General features: G+C 39.0%; 1 protein-coding gene across 1 annotated transcript in view; it reads right to left on the bottom strand.

Annotated features, from left to right (window-relative positions):
* The window catches only part of fbxw8 (F-box and WD repeat domain containing 8), a 68,019-nt gene extending 40,252 nt beyond the window's left edge, over positions 1 to 27,767 (bottom strand). Inside the window, exons 1-4 of the mRNA XM_039770963.1 lie at positions 27,367 to 27,767; positions 20,258 to 20,362; positions 19,392 to 19,556; positions 8,003 to 8,091 (exon numbers count right to left, since the gene is read on the bottom strand). Coding sequence (XP_039626897.1) covers positions 8,003 to 8,091; positions 19,392 to 19,556; positions 20,258 to 20,362; positions 27,367 to 27,675 — 668 coding nt within the window. The 5' untranslated portion in view covers positions 27,676 to 27,767. The remainder of the gene's footprint in view (positions 1 to 8,002; positions 8,092 to 19,391; positions 19,557 to 20,257; positions 20,363 to 27,366) is intronic.
* Positions 27,768 to 27,787: the final 20 nt, after the last annotated feature.

The following is a 27,787-nucleotide window of genomic DNA, read 5'->3' as shown; positions in this document are numbered from 1 at the left end:
ACACTTTCAAAGAAGCTTGCCAGCAATTAGGTATTCTTAAAGACGACAAGATATGCCATGATACTCTTACAGAGGCATCCCAGATACGAATGCCACCATTCTTGCGAGAACTTTTCATTTTTGTCTGTGTCTTCAGCGAACCCCACAACATTCCACACCTTTGGGACACGCATAAACTCTCCCTTTCTGAGGACTTTCTCACAAAATATTCCACATACACCGCCTGCATGTAAGCTCTCGCGGAAATTAATGACATGCTGCAACCACATGGCCTCAACCTGCACAAATTACACCTGTTCCCCACTGACATTCCTCCACTGTGTCATTCATCTCCCACCTTCAATGCTCAGGCTGAACACTCACACGCTATGGAACACTACGACAAACTCAACACAGAACAGAAACACGCTGTTGACACTGTTTTACACGCTGCATACAGCGATTCCCATCCCTGAGAAACATGCTTCTTCTTAGATGGTCCTGCAGGAACAGGGAAAACCTTTGTGTACAAAACCCTGATTCATACCATCAGAGCTAGGGGAGACATTCCTACAACCGTTGCATCTACAGGAATAGCTGCAACATTGTTACCGGGTGGACGAACTGCACATTCCGTTTTTAAAATACCATTGAAGCTGAGTACTACTTCCACATGCAACATTAAACCTACTTCGCCACATGCTCAACATCTTCTGCAATCCAGATTGATAATATGGGACAAGGCACCAATGACACATGCATATGCATTCCAGGCAGTTGACAGGTTATTATGTGACCTCACGGGTGACATTCAGCCATTTGGAGGCAAAACAATACTATTGGGTGGAGATTTCCGACAAATACTCCCCGTCATTATGCGTGGCTCCTGAGCACTTACTGTCATCAGTTGCATTAACAAGCAACCTTTGTGGCATCACATGCATGTTCTTACACTGACAACAAATATAAGAATCTTCCTGAAAAACAACATTTTACAAAATGGCTCCTCGATGTTGGAGACGGGAAAAATGGAACACCTGTGACATTGCCTTCACATTGTTTTCCTTTTGTTTCTGATCCAGTTCAACAACTATATGGCGACATCGACTTCTCAACTGTCACTCTGGAATAACTCAGCGCATGAGCTATATTAAGCGTCACCAACGAAGACTCGCTTCACCTTAATGAACAAGTGCTGAAACTTATCCCTACCGATGACGTGACTTTCACCAACGTTGACTCCATCATTACAGACGACCCTGCAGATCAACTTTCATTCCCCGAAGAATTTCTTAATAGTCTTACTCCCACTGGCATGCCTCTGCATAAACTCAAAATTAAAAATGGTTCAGTCATCATGCTTCTCAGAAACCTCCTGCCAGCAAAAGGTCTCTGTAATGGCACTAGACTCTTTGTTACCAGCATTCACCGCAATGTACTGGAGTGTAAAACTATCGCAGCTGCTACCTCACACACTGTCCTTATTCCCCGGATTTCCCTCACACCATCAGATTTAAATTTGCCTTTTACTTTTACATGCAGACAATTTCCTGTTAGATTGGCCTTTGCAATGACAATTAATAAGGCACAGGGCCAAACTTTCAAAAAGATATGCCTGTATCTGTCAAAACCAGTTTTCAGTCACGGACAATTGTATGTTGCTCTCTCCAGAGTTCCATCTTTTCATTCACTCACAGTCGTACCCTCAAACCCACCCCATTTGGACAACTGTGTCTTTCAGGAAGTGTTCACCCATCAATAAATAATTATGCGGTGTATGCTACGCTGCGAGTTGGCTGGTATGTAATATTCGATCATTTTCCTCAATAAATAAATGACCAAGTATAATATTTTTGTCTCATTTGTTTAACTGGTATATACTTTTAGGACTTGAGTGAAAATCTGATGATGTTTTAGGTCATATTTATGCAGAAATATAGAAAATTCTAAAGGGTTCACAAACTTTCAAGCACAACTGTATAAACTAAGTGTCATTTAATACTATGTTAACTTTTCAATTTATTGACATACTAAAACACATTTCCATTAAAGATGTGTGCAAAAAAATTCAAAAACTAAAACTCTGATCTCTGTTTTTATATTCATTTTTTCGTCACACACAAACGTCTTCAGTGCACAGTAAAAACAAATTATTTGGCCTTGCTATTCCAATACTTTTGAAAAGAGCTGTAAGTTGCAAGTTTACCCATTTATACAATTTTTCTTTTCTCCCTGCGACAGCTGTGGTATTTTCTCTTAAGAGTTTCTCTTTTAAACAGTTCTATTTATGTCAACCATTGACCTTTCACATAACCCTATGAACAAGAAACTTACATAAAGCCTTCTAAGTATTATACAGCACATTGCATTAAATGGTAGAACTCCAGTTCAAATGAATAAATATAAAAATATATTGTCAGTTTTTAAAATTAACGGTAAGGCATTATTTCATTGACAACAATTCATACATTCATCCAGCTTGTGGGGGAGGTGAAGCCTTACCCAGCAAGCATAGAGCACAAGGCAGGAATAAACCCTTGATAGTGAAAGTAAAAAAAAAAAAAAGTTATTCACCTGTAACATTACATCTAGAATTTAAAAGTTTCAAAATAAAACCAATAAAAGTGGATTTTAATTAAATAATGTATACTTCTAGATGACTGGCCACCTTGTTCTCTGACTAAAGTGTACAAGTTGATTTGTGACAGCAGGCTGTTATGCTCTGTTGGGACGTATTCAGTGTGAATGCTTTTTGTAATACATGTAATAATAAAATGCATTATATTTTTCATTCCAACAGATGCCTCACAAACATGAGCACTGCTTTTGTGAATGCCATACCAAAAGGCATATAACAAAGAAACAACAACCGGACACTTGTCCTTTTATTAAGGTGGATGAGAGCTTAAGTATAAACTGGGAAGAAACTATGTCCAATCGTTGGAGCTAAAATCCAGTCCTACCAAAAAAAATTCTAGTAAAGATGTCTTAAAACAAAGTTCTTCAGAAACAACTCTCCTCTTCTTTGAAGGAAACAAGTTTAAATGGCCACTGAAGTACAGAGAGAGAAAAAATATATATACTTTAGTAAGGAACTGAACATTCTTAATCTTCAAGGCAGAAATATATGATATTTATTCTCCTTCCTCTTTTCAGGTCATACAATAAATAAATAAATCATAATCTTAAATATCCAAAACAGCACAGTATATCAGACTAAAAACAACTCAGATGAAGCAATCAGGTAATGTTTTTAAGTCCTCCATCCTTGTCATATACACAATATCTAATTTTTCATCACTTCCTACTTCTCATAAAAACAATCTAATGATCAAGTCACCAATATTGGCTACTGTAACTCTGCATATAGCTGGAAAATGTAATGCATGCTCTTAACCCTGACCAACCTTCCTTCATCTTAGCAAGTCATTGCCCTTATTTACCACCTCCTCTTCCTCACTGCCTGAACACATCACTTTTGAGCCAGGAACAACAGGACTTGAGCCCAGTTTCAGTAGTGACTTGGCTTTCTGTTCTGTTTAGAACAGATTTACAGGTTACGATTCCAAACTTTGAGTCCGCCAGCAGTTCTATTTATCCTACTGACTCACGTCCCAGTTTGTCTTCTGGGATATAAGGATACACGAAGTCTGGCAATCACAACTTCCATTAATTATTTTTATTTCTGGATTGAAAGTAAATGCATTCTCTTTTTATAACTTAAATGTTACAGATTATCTCATTCTAATACATTGCGTCTTCTTCCAAATTATAAGATAGATTTACAGACAACCCTCAAGAACAAAAACAGCAAGAAAAATAATTTAGCCTTTAGGCTAGTGGGTTCAAATCCTGGCCTAGATATTGTCTATGTAGAGTTTGTTCTGTGTCTGCATGAGTTTTCACCTGGAAGTCCGATGTCTTCCGACATTGTATAGAAATACATTAAAGGCAAACTGGGGACTCGCAACTGGTACCAGTTGCGAGTGAATGTGTGGTCCTGTAACATATTAAAACCAAACTTACTGTCAAGATAGGCTCCAGATCTCTATAACCTTGCTGTAATAAGCTGGCTAAGAAAATAAGCAAATGCATGAACACACTATGATTTATTTCGTTCACTTAACCAACTTATTAATTTTGTACTTAATGCATGTCCCAGAGGAGTGCATTTTACAAGAAAATTAAGTAGATTCGTTCTGTCTTATTATTCTGAGATGCACTTGTAAAATCACTTGCCCCCATTTTCTTCATTTCATAAAGGCTGACATATTGATTCAGTGCTGGCACTCGACAGGAGCCAAACTTGCTTCCTCTCCCGGTCATATCCAGTAAATATGCTTTATTAGAGACATTACTTTTTACTGACATTGGACAGTAACATAAAAGGACTAAAGTGCACTTGAAACACAAATACAAAAAACAAATCGATGCATGGACAGAATTGCTTGCATAATCTTGATGCTTGCAGGGTGCAGACAACAATGTTGGGCCATAGTGATCTCAATTAGTGCTGTGCTATATAAAATCACAATGTCAAAAGAATCTCATTAACAAGGATTCAAGACAAACTGTGACAATCTTTTATACCTCTGCCCTGAGTTGCTTCTACCTTTAAGAATTGTTCAAGAAATCTGTCAAATTAAACTAAAACCCATGTTGTGGAAATGTTCAGCACTACTTTTGTGTTTTAGATGAAACAACCTCACTTTGCATTATGGTCTTTCTTTATAGTCTACATGCCGGGTCACCAGAATTTGCCAACACAACCTCATGTTCCTTACATATGCTTCAATTACCCATCCCTCAAAAAATTTCTCAACCTGACTGTTAGGAACTCGACATTTTTTTTAGACAAACAAACCAAACAATTCTTGTACGACAACATCAAAAATCATGTTTCACTTTTGATGGATGTTGCAGTGGTTCACTGCTCTAATTTTTGATAGCTAATGAACCTTTAACTCTTTCTAGCATCAAGAAAACATTTTTACACTTGTAACTCACAATAAAAAGGTTTTCTGACACACTGTCTGTTATCAAGAATAACAAACCTGACTATATGGTAATTGCATTGATCTAAGAAGATTGTTAAAAAAAAAAAAAAAAAGATTAGTTTCAAAGTGAAATGGCTCTTGAAGTACAGAATGAAAAGCTATTTTAGAAAATCCCAAAATTGAATCTAATGCCATAATAGGTTTTGATGTGAGCATTAGAAGCAAAGGCATATTTCTAATGGTATTTCATAAAGGATTTATGGGTCAATAAAATTAAACTAGATGCCCTGAATAAATAATATGTTGTCCTCATTATCCATAGGAGATTTGTGATGGATTAGACCCAGCCCTCTGTCATTTTAGTGATGCGTTTGACAACCTCTTCTCAGTTGGCATACATTAATATTATTTAACTGTTTAGAAACTAAAATTTCCCTCTTCTTACTATATTGCTCAAATATAATAACTGACATTTTTGCAAAGTACTTTTTATTCTTTATATGACAAGTTTGATAACATTTACTGTCTTTTCTTTTCATGTTTATTAGGAATGATGCATAAAAAGACTGACTGACTGCTGAGCAAGTGTATGGGCTGTAATCAAAAAAATGTAACTTAATAGAATAAACACTGGCAAAATGTGCCTGTAAATATGAGATCATAAAACTGGCAAGTGTCTTTTGTAATATTTATTTTAGCATACAAAAGTACTTCATTACATTAGTCACTAGTTTAAGTACACTAAATATGAGAATCACGTTTCAATAAACATCTGTGTACTAAACCTTGAACTGATTGAGTCACCATCTCAGCCTGAAGATCATTCATTCATCCATTTCCAAAATTTCCTATTAATTTTTTGAAGACAACGTGGGCCTGCTGGCTTCATTGGGTTGTGGCCTTAGACACATATTGGGGTGGTTTGCTGCAGAATGTGAAGCATTCAGGACGAGGATCCCAACATGGTTCTCAGCCACAAAAGCATCGGAGTGCCCTCTTCGAGTTGGGAATGATGTGCTGCCTGACGTGAAGTAGTCAGGCATGTTATTCATGAGTAAGGGAGGAGAGAGTGGGAGAGCATCAGGTGGACTGGAACAGTGTCCATAGCCAAACAGGTAGTGTACTGGTCAGTTGTGGTAAAGAGATTCACCAATTTGCTGGTTGATCCACGTTCCTACCTTCATGTATAATCACAAGCTGTGGGTAGTGACCAAAAGAGCTAAACTGCAAATATAATGGCAGAAATGAACTTCCTTCTCAGGGTGTTTGGGCTTAGCCTTGGAGATAGGGCAAGGATCCCAGATATTTAGAAGGAGCTCAAAGTAAAGTCGTTGCTTTTCTCCATCAAAAGAAGCCAGATGAAGTAGTTCAGGTATCTGATTAGGATACCTTCTTTACACCTTCCTGGGGTAGAGTTTAAGGCATATCCAACCAGGAGAAGACCTCAGAGTAGATCCAGAATATGCTAGAAATATTATACTTCTTAGCTAGCCTGGGAAAGGCTTGGTATCCCCCTATTGGTATTGATGGGGGAAAAGGGCCATCTGGACATCTTTGCGTAGACTGCTGCGCCTTTGACTGCTCCACAAAAAACCACAGTCATAATTTATACACCAGGCCAGATTATGACACCAGTTTATTGCAGGGCAAATTTACAAACACATCAGCACTCACTCACATGAAGATTACCTGATTATCTCCAAAGCCTTCCTTCCAACTTAAACCATGCCTTCTTTTAAAGAACTGCATTATTTTGGATGCAAGTGCAATTTTATTCATTATCATATTGTTTTATGCATTTATCGAGTTTGTGTACTATTTTATCATTTACAGCCACTGTATATAATGTTGTGATGATGATATATTACATATTGCACTGTTAATTATATTTTACAATTGAGATATACCTGTACATGGCTCTAATACCAAAACAAATGCCTAGCAATTACAATACTGGACATTATAGCTCAGATCAGTTCAACCCAATATGGGAGGAAAATCAGATTATCTGGAGAAGATCCCATGAAGAAAGAGAGAATGGGCAAACATAAACACAGACCAGGCTAAGATTCACAATCTATTTCTAGGATCTGTGAAATTTCAGGACTAACCACAGACTACCAGCATGATTCATTAATTTACCAAACCTGTTCATCCCCACACAGGGTCACAAACAGCCAAAGGTTTCTCTTGCAGGATAGAGCCCAAGGGTGTGACCATACCAGGACGAAGCATCAGTTCAGTGCAATACACCACAAAATATAAAATTAGGTGTGGTTGTCTAGGGTTGATTTAGGGTTGCCAGTTAGCTTAACCTTTTAAACCTTTAAGGTGCAGGGGAACAAAAAACACCACACACAAACTAGACTCAGATATAAAGTTATGTTTCTTGTAGTTTAAGCCCAGCTGTGCAAACTTGCAGAACATTAACTTCCTCTGTAAATAGTGGTAAAATACATAAATTGGCTGAGGGAAAATTTTAGCAAAGAAACCCACAAACACATCAGCACACAGGAACTGCTACTAACTTCCCAGTTATGTTGCTGAAGAAGACACCATTATTTAACAACTGGCGAAACTCAGAAAATTTGGCAATTCAATTTAGAAACGTACTGAAATGTCCTTTTTTGTTAAAAACTTAAAAGTATTTCCTTAACTGTTTAAAGTACAGTGCCATAATGAATACCACTGAAATAAATGGTAGTTTGTCTTCTGCTCGTTCCCATTTCAATTAGTACAATATTCACTTTAGCTTGAAATCAATCTGAATTAAAACAGACATTTTAGACATTTGCTGGCAGTAGAAACAGACAACAGAAGGGCAATTAATAATTTCATATCACAGTTTCTAATGGGGTGGGTTGAAACACAGCCTGATAAACTCCTCTTTATATTTAATCCCATGAAACATTTTAATACACAAAAAATAGGAATGAGCACAACAGTTCGAACTATTGTTAAACAATCCTCAGCTTCATGCACCTAAACTTGAAAATGAACCAGAAATTAGTCAGAATGCTTCTTACCCAGCTATAACATGTCCGGCACATGAGTTGACATCACACAGCACCTTTCCCAGTTCATACTGCAGCTGGCTGATGGCCCCGACACGGTTCTGTTGAAAAACAAAACCAGTTTGTCAAAACGTAGTCAACTGTAGACACTTAACACAATAGTTTTTAAGATCGAGTTGTGCCTTTTCTCGTCTTTCTCTAAGAATGCAGAAGACGGCAAAAGCAAAAATATTTTCAATCATTTAAAGAAATTCATACATACACGTGCAAAATTCTTTGTATAGACCAATTGATATAAAACAGATGTTAATACCATTCTGTTGGGAATCCTATATCATTAATTTTGCAATATTGCATATTCGGTTCTAAAAGGACTTAATGCACAAATGAAGAAAGAGGGCAAAACTATTCTGGACATTATAACAATTGTTCTCTCTCCAGATTGAGTTAAAAACATTTTATTAATATTTTAAAATATAACTACTGTGTAAAGACAAACCATGCTGAACCACTAATGCCATGGAGAATCTGATGCAAAAGGATTGATTAAATACACACACACACGCACAACTCCCCATTATAGACTAAATATATAATTCCTTTGTTTTGGCTTTGGAATAGGAACTTAATCAAAGGGTCAGTTGTTTTGCATTCCAATTTTATTGTAACCTGTCCCAATGTGTCTGAAATCTATTAATTTCTTGTCACAATGCACTTGCGTACAATAATTAATAGCAGTTGGTTTCGATATCCAAAAAAGTCATTATATCTAATATATAAAGCAGAGTCGATGTGTGTATGTATGTTTGTTTGTCCACCATACAAATCTGCACCGGGCATCCGATCAGCACCAAACTGGGGATGGTGCTCCATTGTTACCAGGAGAAGGTCATGGGGTATGTATGGTTGGGAAAAATGTTCGTGGTGACCTGCAGGGTAACTTTTCACTGACACAACATTCGCCACACGTCCCCGTACTTATCATCGACAAGATGGCCGCATGTTACAACAGACGTTCACCACGGCGCCATCTACCGGCAGCTTTGGTCTCTGTGCGTCACTCTTTACCCAATGTTTCTTTAAATTGCCAAGTGATGGCGGAAGTGTCAAGTATGAGAAGGCCGACTGTTTTGATCAGATGAATGGGAACTGCCATATGGATGTAAAACGTGAACAACCCAGTGCGCACGACCGGCTGACACACCCCCGTTTCCACACATCACACTCCCACACACACTGATAGTACTGTATTTTCATTCGCCAACGTGCGTTATATAAAACCACGTTTGAACAGAGACTCGCCTTAAAAAGACAGCATCCTTTCCCCATCATTTTCCCCAAACGCAGCACCGGTTGTATATCACTTCTCTCTGTAGTTACCATCGCCAACTTCCGTTAGATGGCATCACGGTTCAACACAGATGCTCCTTAGAAACAGAGCACCCCTCCCCACCATTTTTCCCACTACGGTTTCAGTGCTACTCTTTCTCACTGACTTTCCGTATTTGTGGTGCTATTTGCTCCCTTTCCGACTCACAGTACGATTTCAGCGTTGCTCTTTCTGACTTACTGGTGCTAGTTGTTCGCTTTCCGACGTATTGTAAATAAGGTAAATTCATCTCACTGCGGTGCTTATTCCATACATAATACCATGTAACACATTATAATTGTCCTGCTTATTCGCTAATATACCCATGCCATCGTAAAAAAGACGTAGAATTGGAAGGTCCACTTCAGATGCCACAAGAAAGTCTATTTCAACGCCACAGCAGACAGAATCTAGAGTGGAGGAACTTACAATAAAATGTCAATCAGAAAACTGTTTGTTCTATTTCTATGTTCTGTTTCTTTCATTTGGGAAATTCACTGGTTATTGATTCCCAGGCAATGCCGGGTACTCCTGCTAGTATTTGATAATAAAAGGAAAAGTGTTGGGGGTGGATGTGTGTTCGTCCAGTTGCAATGTCTCTGCTATATGCCATTTGCTACAGGATACGCATGAGTGGTGCTAATGTTTGTGAAACATCATCTGTTGTAATGAAAAATGCAATGCTTTTTACTAATACATGCGTAACAAAAATTTAGAATACAATTTGTAAAAGCAGTGCTAATGTTTGTGATGCACAATCTGTTGGAATCAAACATGTAATGCATTTTATTACTACATTCATTGCAAAATACATTTCAATAGATTGTGAACTGCAAATTTAGACTTCAACTCATCTTAGATGGGTAGCACAGCTAGTATTTGTTATTTGTAAATGCCCTCTAGAATCCAGTCATAAAAACTCCTCTCCATGCAAAGCAATGGTATTATATTACAATAAAGAAATTTAAACAACAATGTTCTAATTTCTCAAGCTAACTCTTCCCTCACTTTTGACTGATGACTTGTCTTAATGGCCACCAGCTACTCCCTATAACATGTTGGCACACACAGCACACAATTTACTCTACTCAGTGAGGTGCAAACTCCATTGCTCACAACACTGTAACAAAGGTTGGGTTTACCTTTAGCCTCTCCTTGAGTCATTGGGACTAAACTCTGCATCTTAAGCATAGATTTGCCATGTACTGAACACACAAGTAATGTCACCAACTAATTTAAACACAAACTTCTCTAGCCCATTTAAGTATCATGTATATTAACAGGGGTTGGTTTAGTTCCTGGACCTTGAATAAACAAGGAGAACAGAAAAAAAACACATCATGATCAATTTTTGGGCACACTGTAAGCATGACACTTGCTGTGACCCGATGCTGTTATGCAAAGCAGAAAATCAGAATATGCAAAACGTTTTTCCAAAACATTCTCAGCAAGGTATTTGCATTGTTAAAATTCAATCCTACAAACTAAACTATACCTCAGCTGTGGAAGCTTGCCTCACTTAGACAAAACTGATAAATAACTGGCGACAGACAACCAACATTAACCACCCTCTTAGAAATGAAGAAAATTAATTTATGTACAAAACTGATCAGTTACTTGTAAAATATGGAGAATGTCTTCTGAAACAATGGATTATTGTTCTATATTGGGCCTTTCACTTTGTGTGCCACTACAACAGAGAAGGCAACTCTATTATAACTCACGCAACCTAGAACTTGTGTAATGCAAGAACAAAAATATTAAGGTTTATAGGGCCATTTTTGTCACAAGTATAGAGTTCAGTGAAAGATTTATTTGCCTGTGCTAATCAACATTAGAAGAATGTAGAAGGCTTTTTGAAAAAAGATGGCTTTTTGGGCATTTGACATACCCACGAAGGGAACATCTTCAGGGTTTTGACCTGACTTATAATTTGCGCTAACACCCTCTTCCATTTTGCCTTCAAAGTCAATGACAGACAGATAGAAGAACTTTATGTCACATCCTTGGACACAGCAAAACTCTTCCTTCTTCCTCCCTGACCACCAGATATAAGAGGCAACATCCAGAATTCAGCACTCAGTTAGGAAAAGGCAACTGTGTGGCGGCATTTCTCCTGGTGCAGTTGAGAAGACAGCAGACTCATGAAGTTCATGTTACCACCTTGTCAATGATTTTTGCTTCATTTACTTAACAGGTGTGCCTTTCAAATGGGATTCACCCACACAGTGGCCAAAACCTTTACATTGTTTCGTTTGATTCTATTACAGGGTTAAGGAATTAAAAATATCAATGGGCTTAGACCATTACTGTGCAAAATGACACCATGCTCCCTGCCTCTCCTTCCCATTTATCTGCGAATAATCTGCTCTCTTCCACAGATATGGGCAAAGATCACATCTGGCACAAATTTAGTCTTGCTACAATCTTTATGCTTTCAATCAAAAAAATCTTTCACAACTTCAAACACAGGAATCTGTTTCAGTGTTTATGACAGAAACAATGTGTTCTATTAATTACATAGCAACAAATATTTCAGTCATTCATTAGAATTTCAACACCTTAAAATAGGTAAACTGAACACAACTGAACTTTATTCCTTTTTATTCTTGGAAAGCAAGTTGAGATAATTAAGGAAGTTTAAATTAAGAAATAAAAGAACATTCAGAAGAAACACAGATGCTGAAGAGCTGACAGAACTGATATAGGATAGGAACAAGCAACCCCAAAAGCAAACAATTATTTTACCAAAGCCCAGAGTGAGGTGACACTTTATTTCTACAGTAAAATCTCTCTGTTACGTTGCCTTCATCCCTGTTGTCTGACCTTACTGACAATGACAGAACACACCACACAACACAGTATAAAATGGCCACAAAATGTGTTCTCACACATTTACTTACAAATCACTTAATTACAAACCTTTAAAGCAAACTGCAGGGTTTTAGACTCTGTATGACATTTTTGTAAATTTTGTAGCATACAAACAATATGCCTCAGTCATATTTAAGCTATTTATTCAGCATATTGACTTGTGTTTTATTGTACTTTATGATTTGCCATTCATAGTGCACATCATCACAAAGTATTCACAGAAATAAAGGATAAAGCAGTAATACATTATTGTTTAGCCACTGACAAACAGCACACTGGGAATTAAATTAATGAGCCCCACTTCTTTTGTACTTACTCATTCATGTCCATATAAAAACACTTTGCTTTTATTTCCTTAAATATAATTGTATTTATGGTTTCTTGCATAACAAAAGCTTAAGGAATAATATTATGCTTTAGTAAATATAACAATTACCTGCCTAATTCATTAAAATAGAAAACAAAAATAGAAACACCTTAGGACATACTAAAATGAAATGATACAAACCAAATGCATTTTTAAAATATCATCAGTTGTTGTGTGTATAAACTATAAAAATATGATTTAAAAAAAGGCAATGGCAATAGTGACAATGAAAAGACAGTAAAAATAATATTAGAAAAGAAAATCAAAAATGTTTCTTCCATGTCTTCAATCTGGAACATAGAAGGCATAGTTTCATACATCCCATACAGTATGAGGCTAGCATTGTCATCTATTCATAGTTCTTTTTAAAATGGAGGGCACAAGATACAAGAAACTATTTAATATTGCCACTAAAAAAACACCATTAGGGAAATTTTAGCCTCAAACAAAAATTTCACTGTGTAAATCCCACACCATGATGAGCAACTTGTCTGCATACAGTCACACGACTGGGGCGCTTTCCCTAATAAGGTATATACTGTATTATAACTGAATACGAAAATATCACTAGAGATAGAAAAAAATTAATAGGCCAAGTTTATAAAACAAGAAAATATTTCTGTTCAAAACCCCTGCCCTGTCAAAATGTTTCTTTAAGATACACAACAGACACTGAAGTAATTTTCAGGCTGAATAAAGAAACAGGAAATCAAAAGGATTAAATTAGGTCAAGAATCTAATTACACCCAGGAACAATAATCATATTATAATAATGCCTAAAACCAGCAGTCACTGAGGCCCCAAAAGCAATTAGCAAATGTGTGGCAAGGATTATGGCCGTTTCTGCCATTGTAATTTGTTTTCTATATTCAAATAAATACCTTGATTTAAATCTTTGCAAAAGAGACGTCTGAAAACCGGAATATCCTATGCAAATACATTTTCCACAAAAACAATAGACAAAAAAACAAACTGCTTTTAAGTTTTCATGTACAGAAATATATGTCAAACAATGATTTAGTATTTTCACCTAAAATGCCATGGTGGGACATCATAAAACCAGCACCCGGAGGTCAAATTCCATACCTGGCTGATGCTGAATTAGAAAATATGTCAAATGTCCATCTGGTTTGTTTGGCACTATTATAAAGATGAGCATGCTAAGTTAATGGGAATTCTGAACTGAGTAATTGTGCACGAATGGGCCCAACCAGGATTTGTTTTTCTTCATGCATCCATAATCTAATGCCACCCACAACTCTAAATTTGATTAAGCAGGTTTGTGAACATTATGAATTGTTATACTGTATATGTAGTTAAGAAATATGTAATGGGGCACAAACGATAATCACTCAAGAAGCCGTAAAGACATTGTAAATAAATCAACTTTCACTTTATATAGAACTTTGCATATTACGTACTGATACTCCGTCAAAACTGCTTACAAAAAAAAAGTCTGTATGCTGGTCACTCCTTAAAATATGCTTTGGAAAAACACATTTTTAAAGTTTAAGAACAAACTGTGAATGTTCATGATGGTGGGAGCATTCAACTAAGTAATGAACCTTGATCTAGATAAGACTCCAGTAAAAGTAACCAAATTATATAAAAATGCAGTGGTTAACTCAAAGTTTATTAAGGATTATAACCCGCCCCAATGGAAAAGTTTTAAGCCCATATGCAAGGCAATATTCTTTCTTCTTACCAGTATACTGTACTTCTTCATGGACTGATTACTCTTTTGATTGTTAGTAGTTTGCTATTTGCATGTTACTTTTGACCACACTCCTCTTATTCATACCACTCCAACGTAATCCATTATTGCTAGCAGATGAAGAATTTATACAATTAATCTCCTCATAAACTGATCTATTCTTAGAAACCAATACATTTCTAGAGATATCTGCGGAGAACTTTAGGAAACAATGAAGACACTTCTAAAGGGACAAATTCTCATCTATATATATAATTCACTAAGGCAAGACAACCATGAAAAGCACGCCAGAAGGGGCGTGGATTCACTAAGCCGCCGACAAGTGAGACACCTATGGCGCACACAGGAAGGAGCCATGCCCACTAACTCCAAGACCATTGGATACGACGACAACTCGCAGGGCCACGCCCACCAACTCGGACGCAACAACACAGAAAAAATGGCGTCATTTATGTTCGTCTGTCGTAGAGGCCACATGCAGTGCAGGTCGGGTTAATGTCATGTATCTCCGAGCTACGTTGACTGTTCATAGAGGCATGTTTCTCGCGTAGGTGAATCGCCATATGCAGCGTGTGAAATGGTTTGCGAGGGGTATCCCATGGGATCCTTAAAACAATCCTTTAAAACTGAGGTGAAAGCACAATGAAGGAATCAGTCTTTAAAAACCAATAAGCCCTGTGCCTCTGTTTCATTACCGTCTCACCTGCTTCACCAATGCAGGGCCTGCAACAGTCGAGACGCTCTGTCAGCAGCTGACCTTCTCTGTGCCTGACCGGTTCACACAAAGGCAGCGCAAGAGAAAGCCATGCCAGAGACAGACAGCTGGTGGGCGGCTCTCCGTGAGTTTCTCTTGCGAGCGGACACATGACCAGGTGGTGTGTATGCTTCGAGAACGAGGCTGGACGCGGCTTGCGACCAAGCACATGAGCAGGCAGTGTGTATGCTTCGAGTGCGAGGGTGGACGCGACAGGACCACCTAGGAAAAATCATTTTGCGGATGTGATTCGCTGTATGCAGTGTGTAAAACAGTTTGTTGCAGATGTGAACCGCTGTATGCGGCGTGTAGAACAGTTTGCGAGGGGTGCCCCTCTGTCTTTCCAGAAGTGTTCAACCATCAATAAATAATTATGCAGCGTTTGTTATGCCGCGGGTTCACTATTGTGTTGTATTTTGCTCTCTCCAGAGTTCCATCTTTTCATTCACTTACTGTTGTATTCTCACACAAACCTGTTTTAGACAACCGTGTCTTTCCAGAAGTGTTTACCATTCAATAAATAATTATGCATGAGATTGAGCGTGTGTCTAGGCGTGGGTAAGCTGTTGAACCCCATTCGGGCTGCAAACCGTGTAATTGCCACTAAGTGCGACTCATACGCTCCCACTGTTTTCGTCCCTACCCTTTGTACACACCCCCCTCCCACACGTTGACTGTTAATAGAGGCATGTTTCTCGGAGGTGAATCGCCATATGCAGCGTGTAAAACTGTTTGCGAGGGTATCCCATGGGATCATTAAAACATTCCTTTACAACTGAGGTTAAAACACAATGAAGTGAGCAGTCTTTAAAAAACGAGTTTTCGGTTATGACGCACGACCGCGTGCAGAATAGCAAAGTGTTGTACACGCTACATACAGCAATTCCCATCCGCGACAAACATGCGTCTTCTTAGATGCTCCTGCACTTTGTACACACCCCCTCCCACCTTGCTACGCCGCACGGACGATTGTGTGTTGGTTCGTTCCGTGCATTGTTACAATGTTGCTTTTCTTGCTGATTTATTACATTACCGATTTTGCAAATGTTAAATTTTCTCCCTGTACTTAAAAATTATTTAAAAACCGGCCTGATTATGCGGCGTATAGGTACGCCGCGGGTTGGCTAGTATACTATATTTTCCATTAAAAGAAATTGAAGAATAGAAGGATATCAGAGTTGATCTCTAAGACTGGTTATAATAAATTCAGAATGAAAGAAGAATCCCTGAATAACATTCTTTATGAAAAAAAGAGGCTGTGTGTTACTATGCGTGTTTTGGTCGGCCAAATCCTACCATCACCTCCCTGTTGTGCTGACTGGACAACAAGGTCCACGGTCCTTGGCTAACGATGGAGGTCCAATGTCAGATAAAGAGACAAATCCGTTGGTATTTTCTAGTCTCATCTCATGGCTTTAATGTCTTCTCAACACTTATTCTGTAACTCAAGGGTGTCCCCGCCCTCGCCGGAGCAGCGTGACTAAGTCACAAGGTGGAGGTTGGTGGAGGAAGCAGGCAAAAGAAGCTAGTCCAACACCCACATTTAGCTATTATCAACATTGGCACGCTCATTAGTCACACCCGTGAACTGGCTACTGTTCTCAAACCCAGGCTAGTGGACATTGACTGCATCCAAGAAATGAAATGGAAGGGAGCAGAAAGAAATTGACAAAGGCTACAAGCTTTACTACAATGGCCAAATAGAGAGTGGAAAGGGAGTAGCTATAGTCGTCAATGAACATCTGAGAGACAACATCACTGAAGTTGTGCGAAAATTGGACAGGGTGAGGTCAATCAAGATCAAATCCACTTCAACAACCTTGCGAATGCTGCAGACCAGATGCTAAGAGGAGGAAAAATAAATCTTGTAATCATCAGCCCCAATCAAAGCAGTTTCATGAAAGGATGTGGAGCCATTGATGCCATCCACACCATCCGTCTGCTCATGGAACAACATTGGGAGAAAAATAATATCAACCACATCACATTCCTTGACTTGGAGAAGGCCTTTGACAGGGTACCACATGCCTTGATCTGGAGAGCCATCCGAGAACATGGCGTACAAGAAAATTGGATCCAGCTACTTTTTGCCAATGTAACAAGTACAGTATGATGTCCCATTGGAGCCTCACTGCCCTTTTCCAATCCAAGTATGTGTCCACCAAGAAGAAGCACTATCACTCCTGCTCTTCATCCTATGTATAGACACAGTTACAGCGGATATCCAGACCCTGGTACCATGGACATTGCTGTATGCAGACAACATAAGTATCACAGAGGAAACAAGACCCACCCCAGAGTGGCAGATGCAGCAGTGGAAAGATCGGCTAGATGAAAACAGCCTACGACTAAACCTCAAGAAGACTGAATACCTCGAAAGAGGCCTGCAGATAGAGGGAACAATACGAGTAGATGTCCACAACCTGAACAAGATCACAAACTCAAATACCTGGACTCTTGTGTAAGCACCAAAGGCAGCACCCTCCCTGACACCCATTCACGCTTTGCAGTGGCATGGCTCAAGTGCCAACAAGTCACAGGCATCTTGTGCAATCAATGGATTCCGAATTACATCAAGGCAAAAGAGTACAATACCGTAATTTGTCCAGTGGCTCTCTATAGTGTTGAATGCTGACTAACCACTGCACAGCAAGAACAGAGTGCTCCATACGATGGAGATGAAGATACTCTGATGGCCTCTCAGACTTACAAGGTGTGATCACACCATGAACATGGACATTAGGAGAAGAATGGGAGTGGTGCCGATCATCGAGTAGATGAGAGAGGCTCGACTGAGGTGGTATGGACATGTCCAGCATAGCAGAGGACAGTGGCCAAAATCACCCTTCGACTCAGCCCAGACAGCAAGCGACTATGTGGAAGAACCAAAAAGTGATAGCCTGACAGAATCAAGGAGAATATGCGACAGATTAACATCAACCCAGAAGATGTCCTAGATTGTAAAACGTGGAGGAAAGCTTTGAAAGCACCAGACCCTAAATTAGTGTGGGACAAATGCTAGAAAAGAAGAAGCTACTGTGTGTGTTTTGTACAAAAAAAAAAAAAAAAAAAGCTGTAAATAATTAAGGCATGCTTGTGCATTTCATCCTGCCTCAAATTTTCAAAGAACAGTGGACACTTGAATGTAGTTTTGAAGGTATAGATCATACACCTAAATCATGCAGATTCAGTTAAATGTAGTGTGGTAGGGTAGTGTAGTGGTTTCTAAAATCAGCCAGGTAATCTCTAAGTGAAATCTGCACATTCCCATTATGCTAACACGGTTTCCGCTCCTACAATCTAGAAAATGTTGTACAGATAACTGGAGGCTAAATTTTGGTCCAGGGTAGATGAATGCAAGTGTACCTTGTAAACATACAGCAGCACATTCAGGATTGCTTCCTGCTTTGTATTGTAAAATAAATCATAAACTTTGCATGTTTAAACATTTTGTCTGTGCAGAATGTCCTAAAATGCAGAGAGACTAGAAATCCCTTCTTAAGCTTCTGAGACACCGAAGGAGGTCTGGCCAGACAAAGCCAGACGCTGCACACATAGCTTTGGAAGCGTTGGATAGCAAACAGACAATAAATTTCATACATGCAGACCTGAAGCTGACAAGGGAAAGCAGCAGCTGCATGTGCCCATATGTGCCCATATGAGGTGTCTTCAGCCTAAACAGTTAAACAGCACGCACACAGGAAACTGTGAAGGTTCGTGGGCCCTGCATGGGGAATGAACTTTAACCAATTACAATAAAGGATATAAAAGTGTACAGCTCATGCTTTTTGTGATTTAACAAATCAGTGAAGCCTTATACTATATGATCAAAGTGCCTTATTTTTGTAGCCTATAAGATATATGCTTTTATATTATAACTGAGATATGCAAATCTGTTACATGAGCTGAATCAGACTCTGTGTCTTTTTTCTGCGACTATCCCTTCTGCCAATCTGTTAGCTGCAGGGATCTCCCATTTTGCAAAAAGAAATAAAGAAAGATGACAGGCCTCCTCCTGCCTGGTTCTTCAAGTTGATTATTTATATTAATTCTACCACAGCATCTGATGCACACAAAATAGGTGTAGACTACAAGAGACAAAGCAAATCCACAAAATTAATAGATGTAATTTGCCACTAAATTTGGTGTGATTAAAAGGTTAGATGGAGAAAAAAGAAAGAATTGTAATTTTAAGCTTTTTTGTTAGGTGGAAGAGCAAATGCTATAATAATCATATTCTAATACAAGACAAGGATGCAACTAAATTATGGTACAGTCACTTCAATAGCTGTAAATCTCTAATACACAAGAAGCATTGCACACCTTCCAATTACTCCGCATCGTGTGTTCCATCTGCCGAAAATCACGCAGGGTACTTTTCCAGCAGGGCGAGTCTGATATACTTGACCCAGTCAAATGTCCTTCCTTCAGGCAGAGTCTGTACCAAAGCAGCTCATCTTCAGCAAGTATCTTCCAAGCCTTACTCACCTAGGCCAATAAAAGGAATCTAGTAAACTTACTTATATGTGCTCTCTGGTTTGTACCAGCAGAACAACGAGTTATTAATCAACAGTCTATACAAATATATATTAATATCTGATATAATGGCCGGATATTTAATGACTAAAAGAAAACAACTACTACAGTGACTGAATATAACTTTACTGCTAGGCAATAGTCATGGTAGTTCAGCCACCAAAATATTAGTCTCTCTCAGGTTATGGAAACTAAAGGCCCTCAAACCATTTAGTATTTTAAAAACACTTTAGTTTTAGGTACTGCAAAAATGCATTTTATCATGCATTTACTCTTATGCAACAAGACATTAACAAAGGCCTCTTTAGCTCTTCATAACATAAAAAATACCAGTAGATAGGTTATTTATCCCTGTGCAGTGTGGAAAATTGACAAGATTTTTATGGTAAAGCGAAGGATTAATATGTATTTTAACTAATTATGTAATATTAAGAGAAATGTGCCTCAGTTAAGCCATCTCAGACCACTCCAAAGTGAAGCTATATTAGTAGGTCACATTGCAGGGATGAATAAAATCTTTACTGATGCCTTGAATGTGTTATGAAGACCCACAGGAGTGTATGTTATGTTCTTGTTACAGAAAAGTAAATAAGTACCTGAGGCATCTTTGCAGTACATAAACTAGTGTTAACAAGTGTTATCAGAAATCTTACCTGGGCACACCTTCCAAGCTCAGTTGTGTTCAAATGCTGAAATATTTTCAGGGCTAATTCATATGGCAAATCCATGTCAAAAAATGGTATCTCATTAATTTCATTCTGTGGGGAGAGGAGTAATGAAATAAAAAAAAAAATATTGAATATGAATATCTTTCCATTGGCTTCCAGTTAAGCACAGAACAGATTTCAAAATCCACCTTCTGACATATAAAACCTTAACCCCCAAAGCGTTGGTTACTTTCTGAACTTACTTACTGTTTCTTACAAACCACAGAGCACATTAACATCAAGATGCCAACCTAAAGATTTCAAGGATTAATAAAATAACAGTGGGAGGTTGAGCTTTTACTTAGAGGACCCCACAGCTGTGGAACGGTCTGCCTGCTTATTCAACTTACCTTGGATGATTTTATCACAGTGACAGACGGTTGCAGGTAGCTAAACATGCAAAGTTCGCTTGTCTGTTCTAGGTCAAATGGTTTTATTTCCTCAAGGAAAGCTGCAAAAAGTGAGTATTTATTTTCTCTTGTGGGCTTACCTTAAGAGTATTTATTATAAAATAAAATGCACATTGCAAAGATAAACACAAGTACTGTATAACAAAGTACCAAAATAAAGAAAAATTGATGCAAATACAGTCACCAGTCTATAAGGTGAGAAAGCTGGTCCACTTCCCACCTCAGTACCATACTAAGAACTCCTGCCTAGCTTCCCATACTTTGTTCTTCACAATTATCAGGGTCTCTTCTTTTGGACAGTTGAGTTCTTGCCGTCTACCTGTCCTCCAAGCTTATCTGGCTAACAAGTCAAGCATCAGCGGTAAACCCCTTTCTCTAGGGTCAACCTCTGTGGTCAGGGAGTGTTTCATTTACTCCATGGACACAAAACTAGAGATTTCTATAACAGGGTAAAGTGTTCCTGCACTCCCTTTAATGTGCCTGAAGTCCTGGTCTCCTGGTCCTGCTTAAGCACATTCCCCACTACATTCTCCTTTGAATGAAGCTGGCCTTATCTTCTCTTATCACTGTTTTCTATATATGAGTTTGATTTATCCTCTATTCATAAATGTTGCTTAATTCATTAAAACCAGGTTTCCTAATTTTCCTCAGAGGGAGAAGTTGAGGCAATGTATGCAATCGTGGACCATTTTATTATCCAACTAGACATTAAGCCCGTTACAATAACGGGCGCTAGAACAGTAGTGCATAAACATTAGTATGAACAGTCTATATTAAATGGCAAGGGACCTTGTATGTGGCTGTAATATGTGTCACTGTATTGTGTGCCTTTAATTTTCTCTCTCAGTAATACTGGTTTGTATTTCCGTAAAATGCCTGTAATTTTGTCTGACAGTAATTCAGTGGAACCTCAGTTCACGACCATAATTCGTTCTAAAACTCTGGTTGTAACCCGATTTGGTCGTGAACCGAAGTAATTTCCCCCATAGGATTGTATGTAAATACAATTAATCCATTCCAGACCGTATGAACTGTATGTAAATATATATTTTTTACGTTTTTAAGCACAAATATAGTTAACTATACCATAGAAAGCACAGCGTAATAGTAAACTAAATGTAAAAACATTGAATAACACTAAGAAAACCTTGAACAACTGAGAAAACTAAGACTGGAAGAGTTTGCGCTATAGCCTTGCGACCCGCTCGCTAAAAACACCTTTTTTAATGAGTTTTAAGCAAAGGGAAAAAAATGAACAGTTGAAAAATTAATAAACAACTAAGAAAAGTAACACTGCAACAATGCACGCGCACACCTGTGCGTGTGTGTGTGTCCCGCGCGCACCTGTGTGTGTGTGTGTGTGTGCGTGCATCTGTCGCGTGGGCGCCTGTGTGTGTGCGTGCGTGCGTGCGTGTGTCGGTCGCCTGTGTGTGTGTGCGTGCGTGCGTGTGTCTGTCGCGTGGGCGCCTGTGTGTGTGTGCGTACGTCTGTTGGTCGCGTGGGCGCCTGTGTGTGTCCGTGTGTCTGTCGTGCACGCGCCTGTGTGTGCATGTCTGTCTCTCATGCGCCTATGTGTGTGTCTGCACAGGGAATGCACAGGAAGAGACTTAACATGTGCCGTGTGACCCCACGCATGAGCACTTCACCAGAAGACACACACGGACACTGGACGCACACAGGGCTTTTATTAAAGAGGATTACTTTAGCGTGAAATACAAACGGAGTAGATTTATTGGGTTTTTATTGTCACGTATAGGCAGTACAGTGAAATTCTTACTTGTAAATGCTAACCAACTTGCAGCATTTTTAAAATTTTTAAAAAGAATACAATCTCTTACTAATGAAGGAAATCATAGCCTTTTATTCCAGATCTAAAGCCATAAAAATATAAGCTGACTTGAGCCAAACTGAATTTGAATCATCTTCTTGTTTTGTGTCCCCATTATACCTGAACAGGTTCCAGCACCCTGTAACCCTAATTAAGCTAGTCCATGAAATATATTTGGGCAATACCAACTCTTTACCTTTTGAACACATCACCAGGTCCACTCCTAACACTTCACCCATCTGCTTGGTTTTTATGCATTCAAAAATTTCACTCTTCATTAATTTGCAATCATTATTAATCTGTCTGCTTTCTTTTCAGGTAAACACTGCTGCTGCCACCACCTGATTACAGTAATGCACGGCTGCCTGTAATGCTCAAATAAACGAGGATTCTCCAACTGTTGGTGAGACCCACTGACTAGACTGAAGCTTAATAAAAAAGTAATAAACTATGCAATTACATTTATGTTAGGTAGAATACCCAGTGGGGGCCAGGAGGTCTTTTGGCCTTGGAACCCCCTGTAATTTTTTTTCCCCTCCAGCATCTTGCACCTATGGAGCGATCTTTCCTGTCCTCCCAGGCCATCGGACCATAGCATGAGACTTCCTATTAAAGACTTGAAAACAAACCTACTTATAAGGACTCTACGTTTCTCTGTGACACATGTATCTGTGTTATGTGAGTGCATATTGACTTATTCTGAATTACCAACTTTGGCATGACATTTATTTCATCCTATTGTTATCCATTCTTAATCTTTCTTTGACATAAAGCACTTTGAGCTACATCCTTTTTATGAAAATAAGCTATAGAAATAAAAAACTGTTGCTGTTGTTATCAAAGCCTTTGTAAGGCTACTTTTACCTGAAGGTGCTGCATATTGCAACTGTTCAGACACAAGATAGTAATCTTCATTTTCATCCGCAATTTTTGTCATGAAAAGTGTCATCTATATACTGATCTCTCTCTCTACCTATATATATGTAAATTAAATACAAAGGTGACTGAGTTGCTCACTCACTGACCGACTCACTCACTCTTTAACAAACACATTATTTCTGATTTAGTTAAAAAGCTGACAATTGGCAGGATGGTCCGTCTAGGCCAGTACCAACAACACTTATTTCTATAGGATAACTTCATACAACTGCGGTGGGTTGGCACCCTGCCCGGGATTGGTTCCTGCCTTGTGCCCTGTGTTGGCTGGGATTGGCTCCAGCAGACCCCCGTTGACCCTGTGTTCGGATTCAACGGGTTGTAAAATGGATGGATGGAATTTCATACAAACTAAGTGCTTCACAAGATGTCAAAGACAAAGCTACAAAAACAGAAAAACAAGATTAGGCAAGAATATTAATAGTAATAGTAAGTAACCAAGAAATAAAATCTATAAAAGGAGGTAAAAAGCTTAGGGGTAATTGTTGACTGTAATGTGAATTTTAAATCGCATATTAATCAGATCACTAGGACAGCATTTTTTCACTTAAGAAACATAAGTAAAGTTAGACCGCTTATATCACTGAAAGATGCTGAGAAATTAGTTCACGCGTTTGTTTTCAGTCGACTAGATTACTGTAACGCACTCCTCTCAGGACTACCCAAAAAAGACATAAATCAACTGCAATGAGTGCAGAATGCAGCTGCTAGAATCCTAACTAGGAAAAGAAAATCCGAGCACATTTCTCCAGTTTTGATGCCACTACACTGGTTACCTGTGTCATTCAGGATTGACTTTAAAATTCTGCTTATGGTTTATAAAACCTTAAATAATCTCGCTCCATCTTATATATCGGAATGTCTGACACGTTATATTCCAAATCGTAACCTCAGATCCTCAAATGAGTGTCTCCTTAGAATTCCAAGAACAAAACTTAAAAGAAGTGGTGAGGCGGCCTTCTGCTGTTATGCACCTAAAATCTGGAATAGCCTGCCGATAGGAATTCGCCAGGCTGATACAGTAGAGCACTTTAAAACACTGCTGAAAACACATTACTTTAACATGGCCTTTTTATAACTTCACTTTAACTTAATCCTGATACTCTGCATGTTCAATTCATCATAATAACTATTCATGGTGGCTCTAAAATCCGTACTGACCCCAACTCTCTCTTCTGTTTCTTTTTCCGGTTTCTTTGTGGTGGTGGCCTGCGCCACCTCCACCTACTCAAAGCTTCATGATGCTCCAACAATGATGGATGGATTAAAAGGCAGAAGTCCACGTGACCGTCATCATCAAGTCCTTCCATGAGAACCCTAAATCCAAAGAGGACTGTTTCATTTATGTGAGGTAGAATGCCCAGAGGGGACTGGGCGGTCTCATGGTCTGGAATCCCTACAGATTTTATTTTTTCTCCAGCCGTCTGGAGTATTTTTTGTTTTTTCTGTCCCCCCTGGCCATTGAACCTTACTCTTATTCGATGTTAATTAATGTTGATTTATTTTGTTTTCTTATTGTGTCTTTTATTTTTCTATTCTTTATTATGTAAAGCACTTTGCGCTACTGTTTGTATGAAAATATGCTATATAAATAAATGTTGTTGTTTTTGATGATCGTGTCCCTAGTGTGTGCTTGGTGTGTGAGTGTGTGTGCACCCTGCGGTGGGCTGGCACCCTGCCCGGGGTTTGTTTTCCCTGCCTTACGCCCTGTGTTGGCTGGGATTGGCTCCAGCAGACCCCCGTGACCCTGTAGTTAGGATATAGCAGGTTGGATAATGGATGGATGGATGATCTGATAACTAAGTATCAACTATAGATAAACAAATTACCCTCAAAATCTCAACAATACTTTGACTGACTTGATTGAAATTTGGTGACAATACAGAAAAAAGGGCATTAGCCACCCCTGTTTTTTAATTCCTTGCTATCTAAAGGTAATAAAGCTGTAGCGATTGGTGTATTCTTAGGCAGCACATCCTTTTTCTGACACATCTGTGACCATGTGGAGAAATGAGACTTGCAGCTCATATGCAGGAATGCTGAAAGCAAAAAGAGAACTACTGACCAAGCAGAAGCTGTACAGAAATGGGGCAGATGGTGAGAGAAAAAGAGATGGTGCCCTACACAGAAAAAAAAAAAGATGACGTGGAGAGGAAAATGAGATGTGGACAAAGGAAAGTCTGGCGCAGCTCAGAGAGGCCGTAATCAACAAGTGACTTCCTTGGGTACAAACAGTACTCCCTATTCTTTTGGCTTCTTCTTACTCCTTGCAATGTGGTATGACTTTAGTCTGACAAGAGCTTTCATATACTATGTAAAAACTTCAAAGGACGGGGCTGGGGCAAGGGTGGCTTGGTGATAAAATACGTGCAAACCTGTGGAGAATTAAGGTGTCCCCTTCGAAGTCAGACCATGATGCACCATTACACTCCGGTTTGTAAAGCAGAAGCAGAGAACTGCCAGGACAACAGACTGGCCCACTTGAATATAACAAAAGCCAGGAGCAATGGAATGCCTTGTTAAGTTTAAATGATTCTGCAGCTCAGTAAAAGGGGTCCCCCACAGGCAGAACACAGAGGAGGTGGACACTGTACATAATCCTCCATATTATTTATTTTCAGCTATTCATTTCTGTGTAACACAACGTTCAGTTCATTCCACTGGCCATGTAAATGCAACAGCAATGTTGTATGTAATAATGATTAAAAAAGTAAGCCATGATTCAGTGCGTGTTGCGTTTGATGCAAACCCACTAAATCTTTGTAACTGTACAAGATTACAGATCAAAGTGTTACACTCAAATATGATTGAAGTTACCATTTTGAAAGGATGTGTTGCGGGGTGAAATTATAGTTACACCCAAAATTGCAATTCTTCTTATTAATTACTTGCTTGAATTCAAACGAATACAGCGTCTTTTAAAACTCTATTTTGTAATGACCATCAACAAAAGCCAAGTCACTAGGAAAAGCAGGAATTGATCCACAGCCGGAATGCTTTAATCATGTGCAATTTATACATAGCATGTTCAGGTGTATGGGGCTCCCGTGAACTAATAATAATAGCTTTGGTGAAAATATATAAACACATAAATAAATGAATAAAGTATACAGAAAACTACTTAGTTACACAGTTCTGATATATCTAGCAACACTATAACTGACACCCATTTCTCAGTAGACTTCCTGGGTGAAGCCAGGCCATCATTCAACATAAAATATGCATGAGGCAGGAAAGCCACAATCTCAGGATGAGATGCTGGCTCATTGGCCATTTCAGAACTGCCAATCTGCTAGCAAATAAATACCAGGTAATGTTTTCATTCAAGAGCACAGCAGATCAGCAATGATGCCAACTGTACCACCATCACACTCTTATGGGATCTGATCACAGGCAAAAATAAAATTGTTTGGCTAATGCAATCATAAATATGTACGTACTTATTTAAAAGTTCTAAATGTGTCTATTAAAATAGCCGAAAAGCAAATTAGTGAATTTTTACTACAGTGCAAGGAGAAACACTGAATAGTTCGGGAAACCGATAGAGCAGAATGGCTGGTACTACGAATAAAATGCACTTAACCTGTATGTGTGTGATACAAACTAGAACAGTTTTAAACGTGTGCAAGGCCAAAACCAGAACCAATCAACCCTGGACTGGACGGGACGTCACGGAAGCCCATCGTTGTGTACAATTACTAACTGGGGAACAACGTGGAGTATGGCCGGGGTAGCTCTGGGAGTTGCCTGCTCTCAGTTTTAGCTAACATGATGTTTAATTAGGGCTTTCATGAACAGAAGTTTAGAACACTTAGTTCTAGTTTTAAATAAAAAGCGATACAGTATATTCTCTAATGAACATGTGTTAGTTCTTGCATTACCAAGTCTTGGATTAACAGATCCAGCAAACGCCCTTCCCGCGGCACTTTCCGCAGATGTTGCGGTCGATCTCCGTGTGGGTGCCCCCTCTTTTTCGCGGGTCTGTCGGGCAACGAGCCCGTTCCCGTCTCTGCGTCTCTAGTTTGTTCATTAACGAGCTCCGATTCATGCTTAAATTGCCTGTTTGTTTTCAACACCTCAGGACGAGGACTTTCTTGAAACCGTCGTGCCTCTTTCCGGCTGATACCGATAGCATTCCGCTGCACCGCTAGTTCTTTCTTCCACTGCTCTCTGAATTGTTCCAACTCCATTGCGCACGGTGCCGCAAATATTTATTTACAGCACATCCATAACAGACGGGGAGTTAAGAAGTGATGCACCGCCTTTTCCGTCACCAAAAGCGTCCGGCGGGGAAACGCGTTG

This window comes from Polypterus senegalus, chromosome 12 (assembly GCF_016835505.1).
Source record: "Polypterus senegalus isolate Bchr_013 chromosome 12, ASM1683550v1, whole genome shotgun sequence".
NCBI lineage: Eukaryota > Metazoa > Chordata > Cladistia > Polypteriformes > Polypteridae > Polypterus > Polypterus senegalus.
Note: the sequence above shows the minus strand (reverse complement) of the source record. Positions and strands in the feature narration are given on the sequence as shown.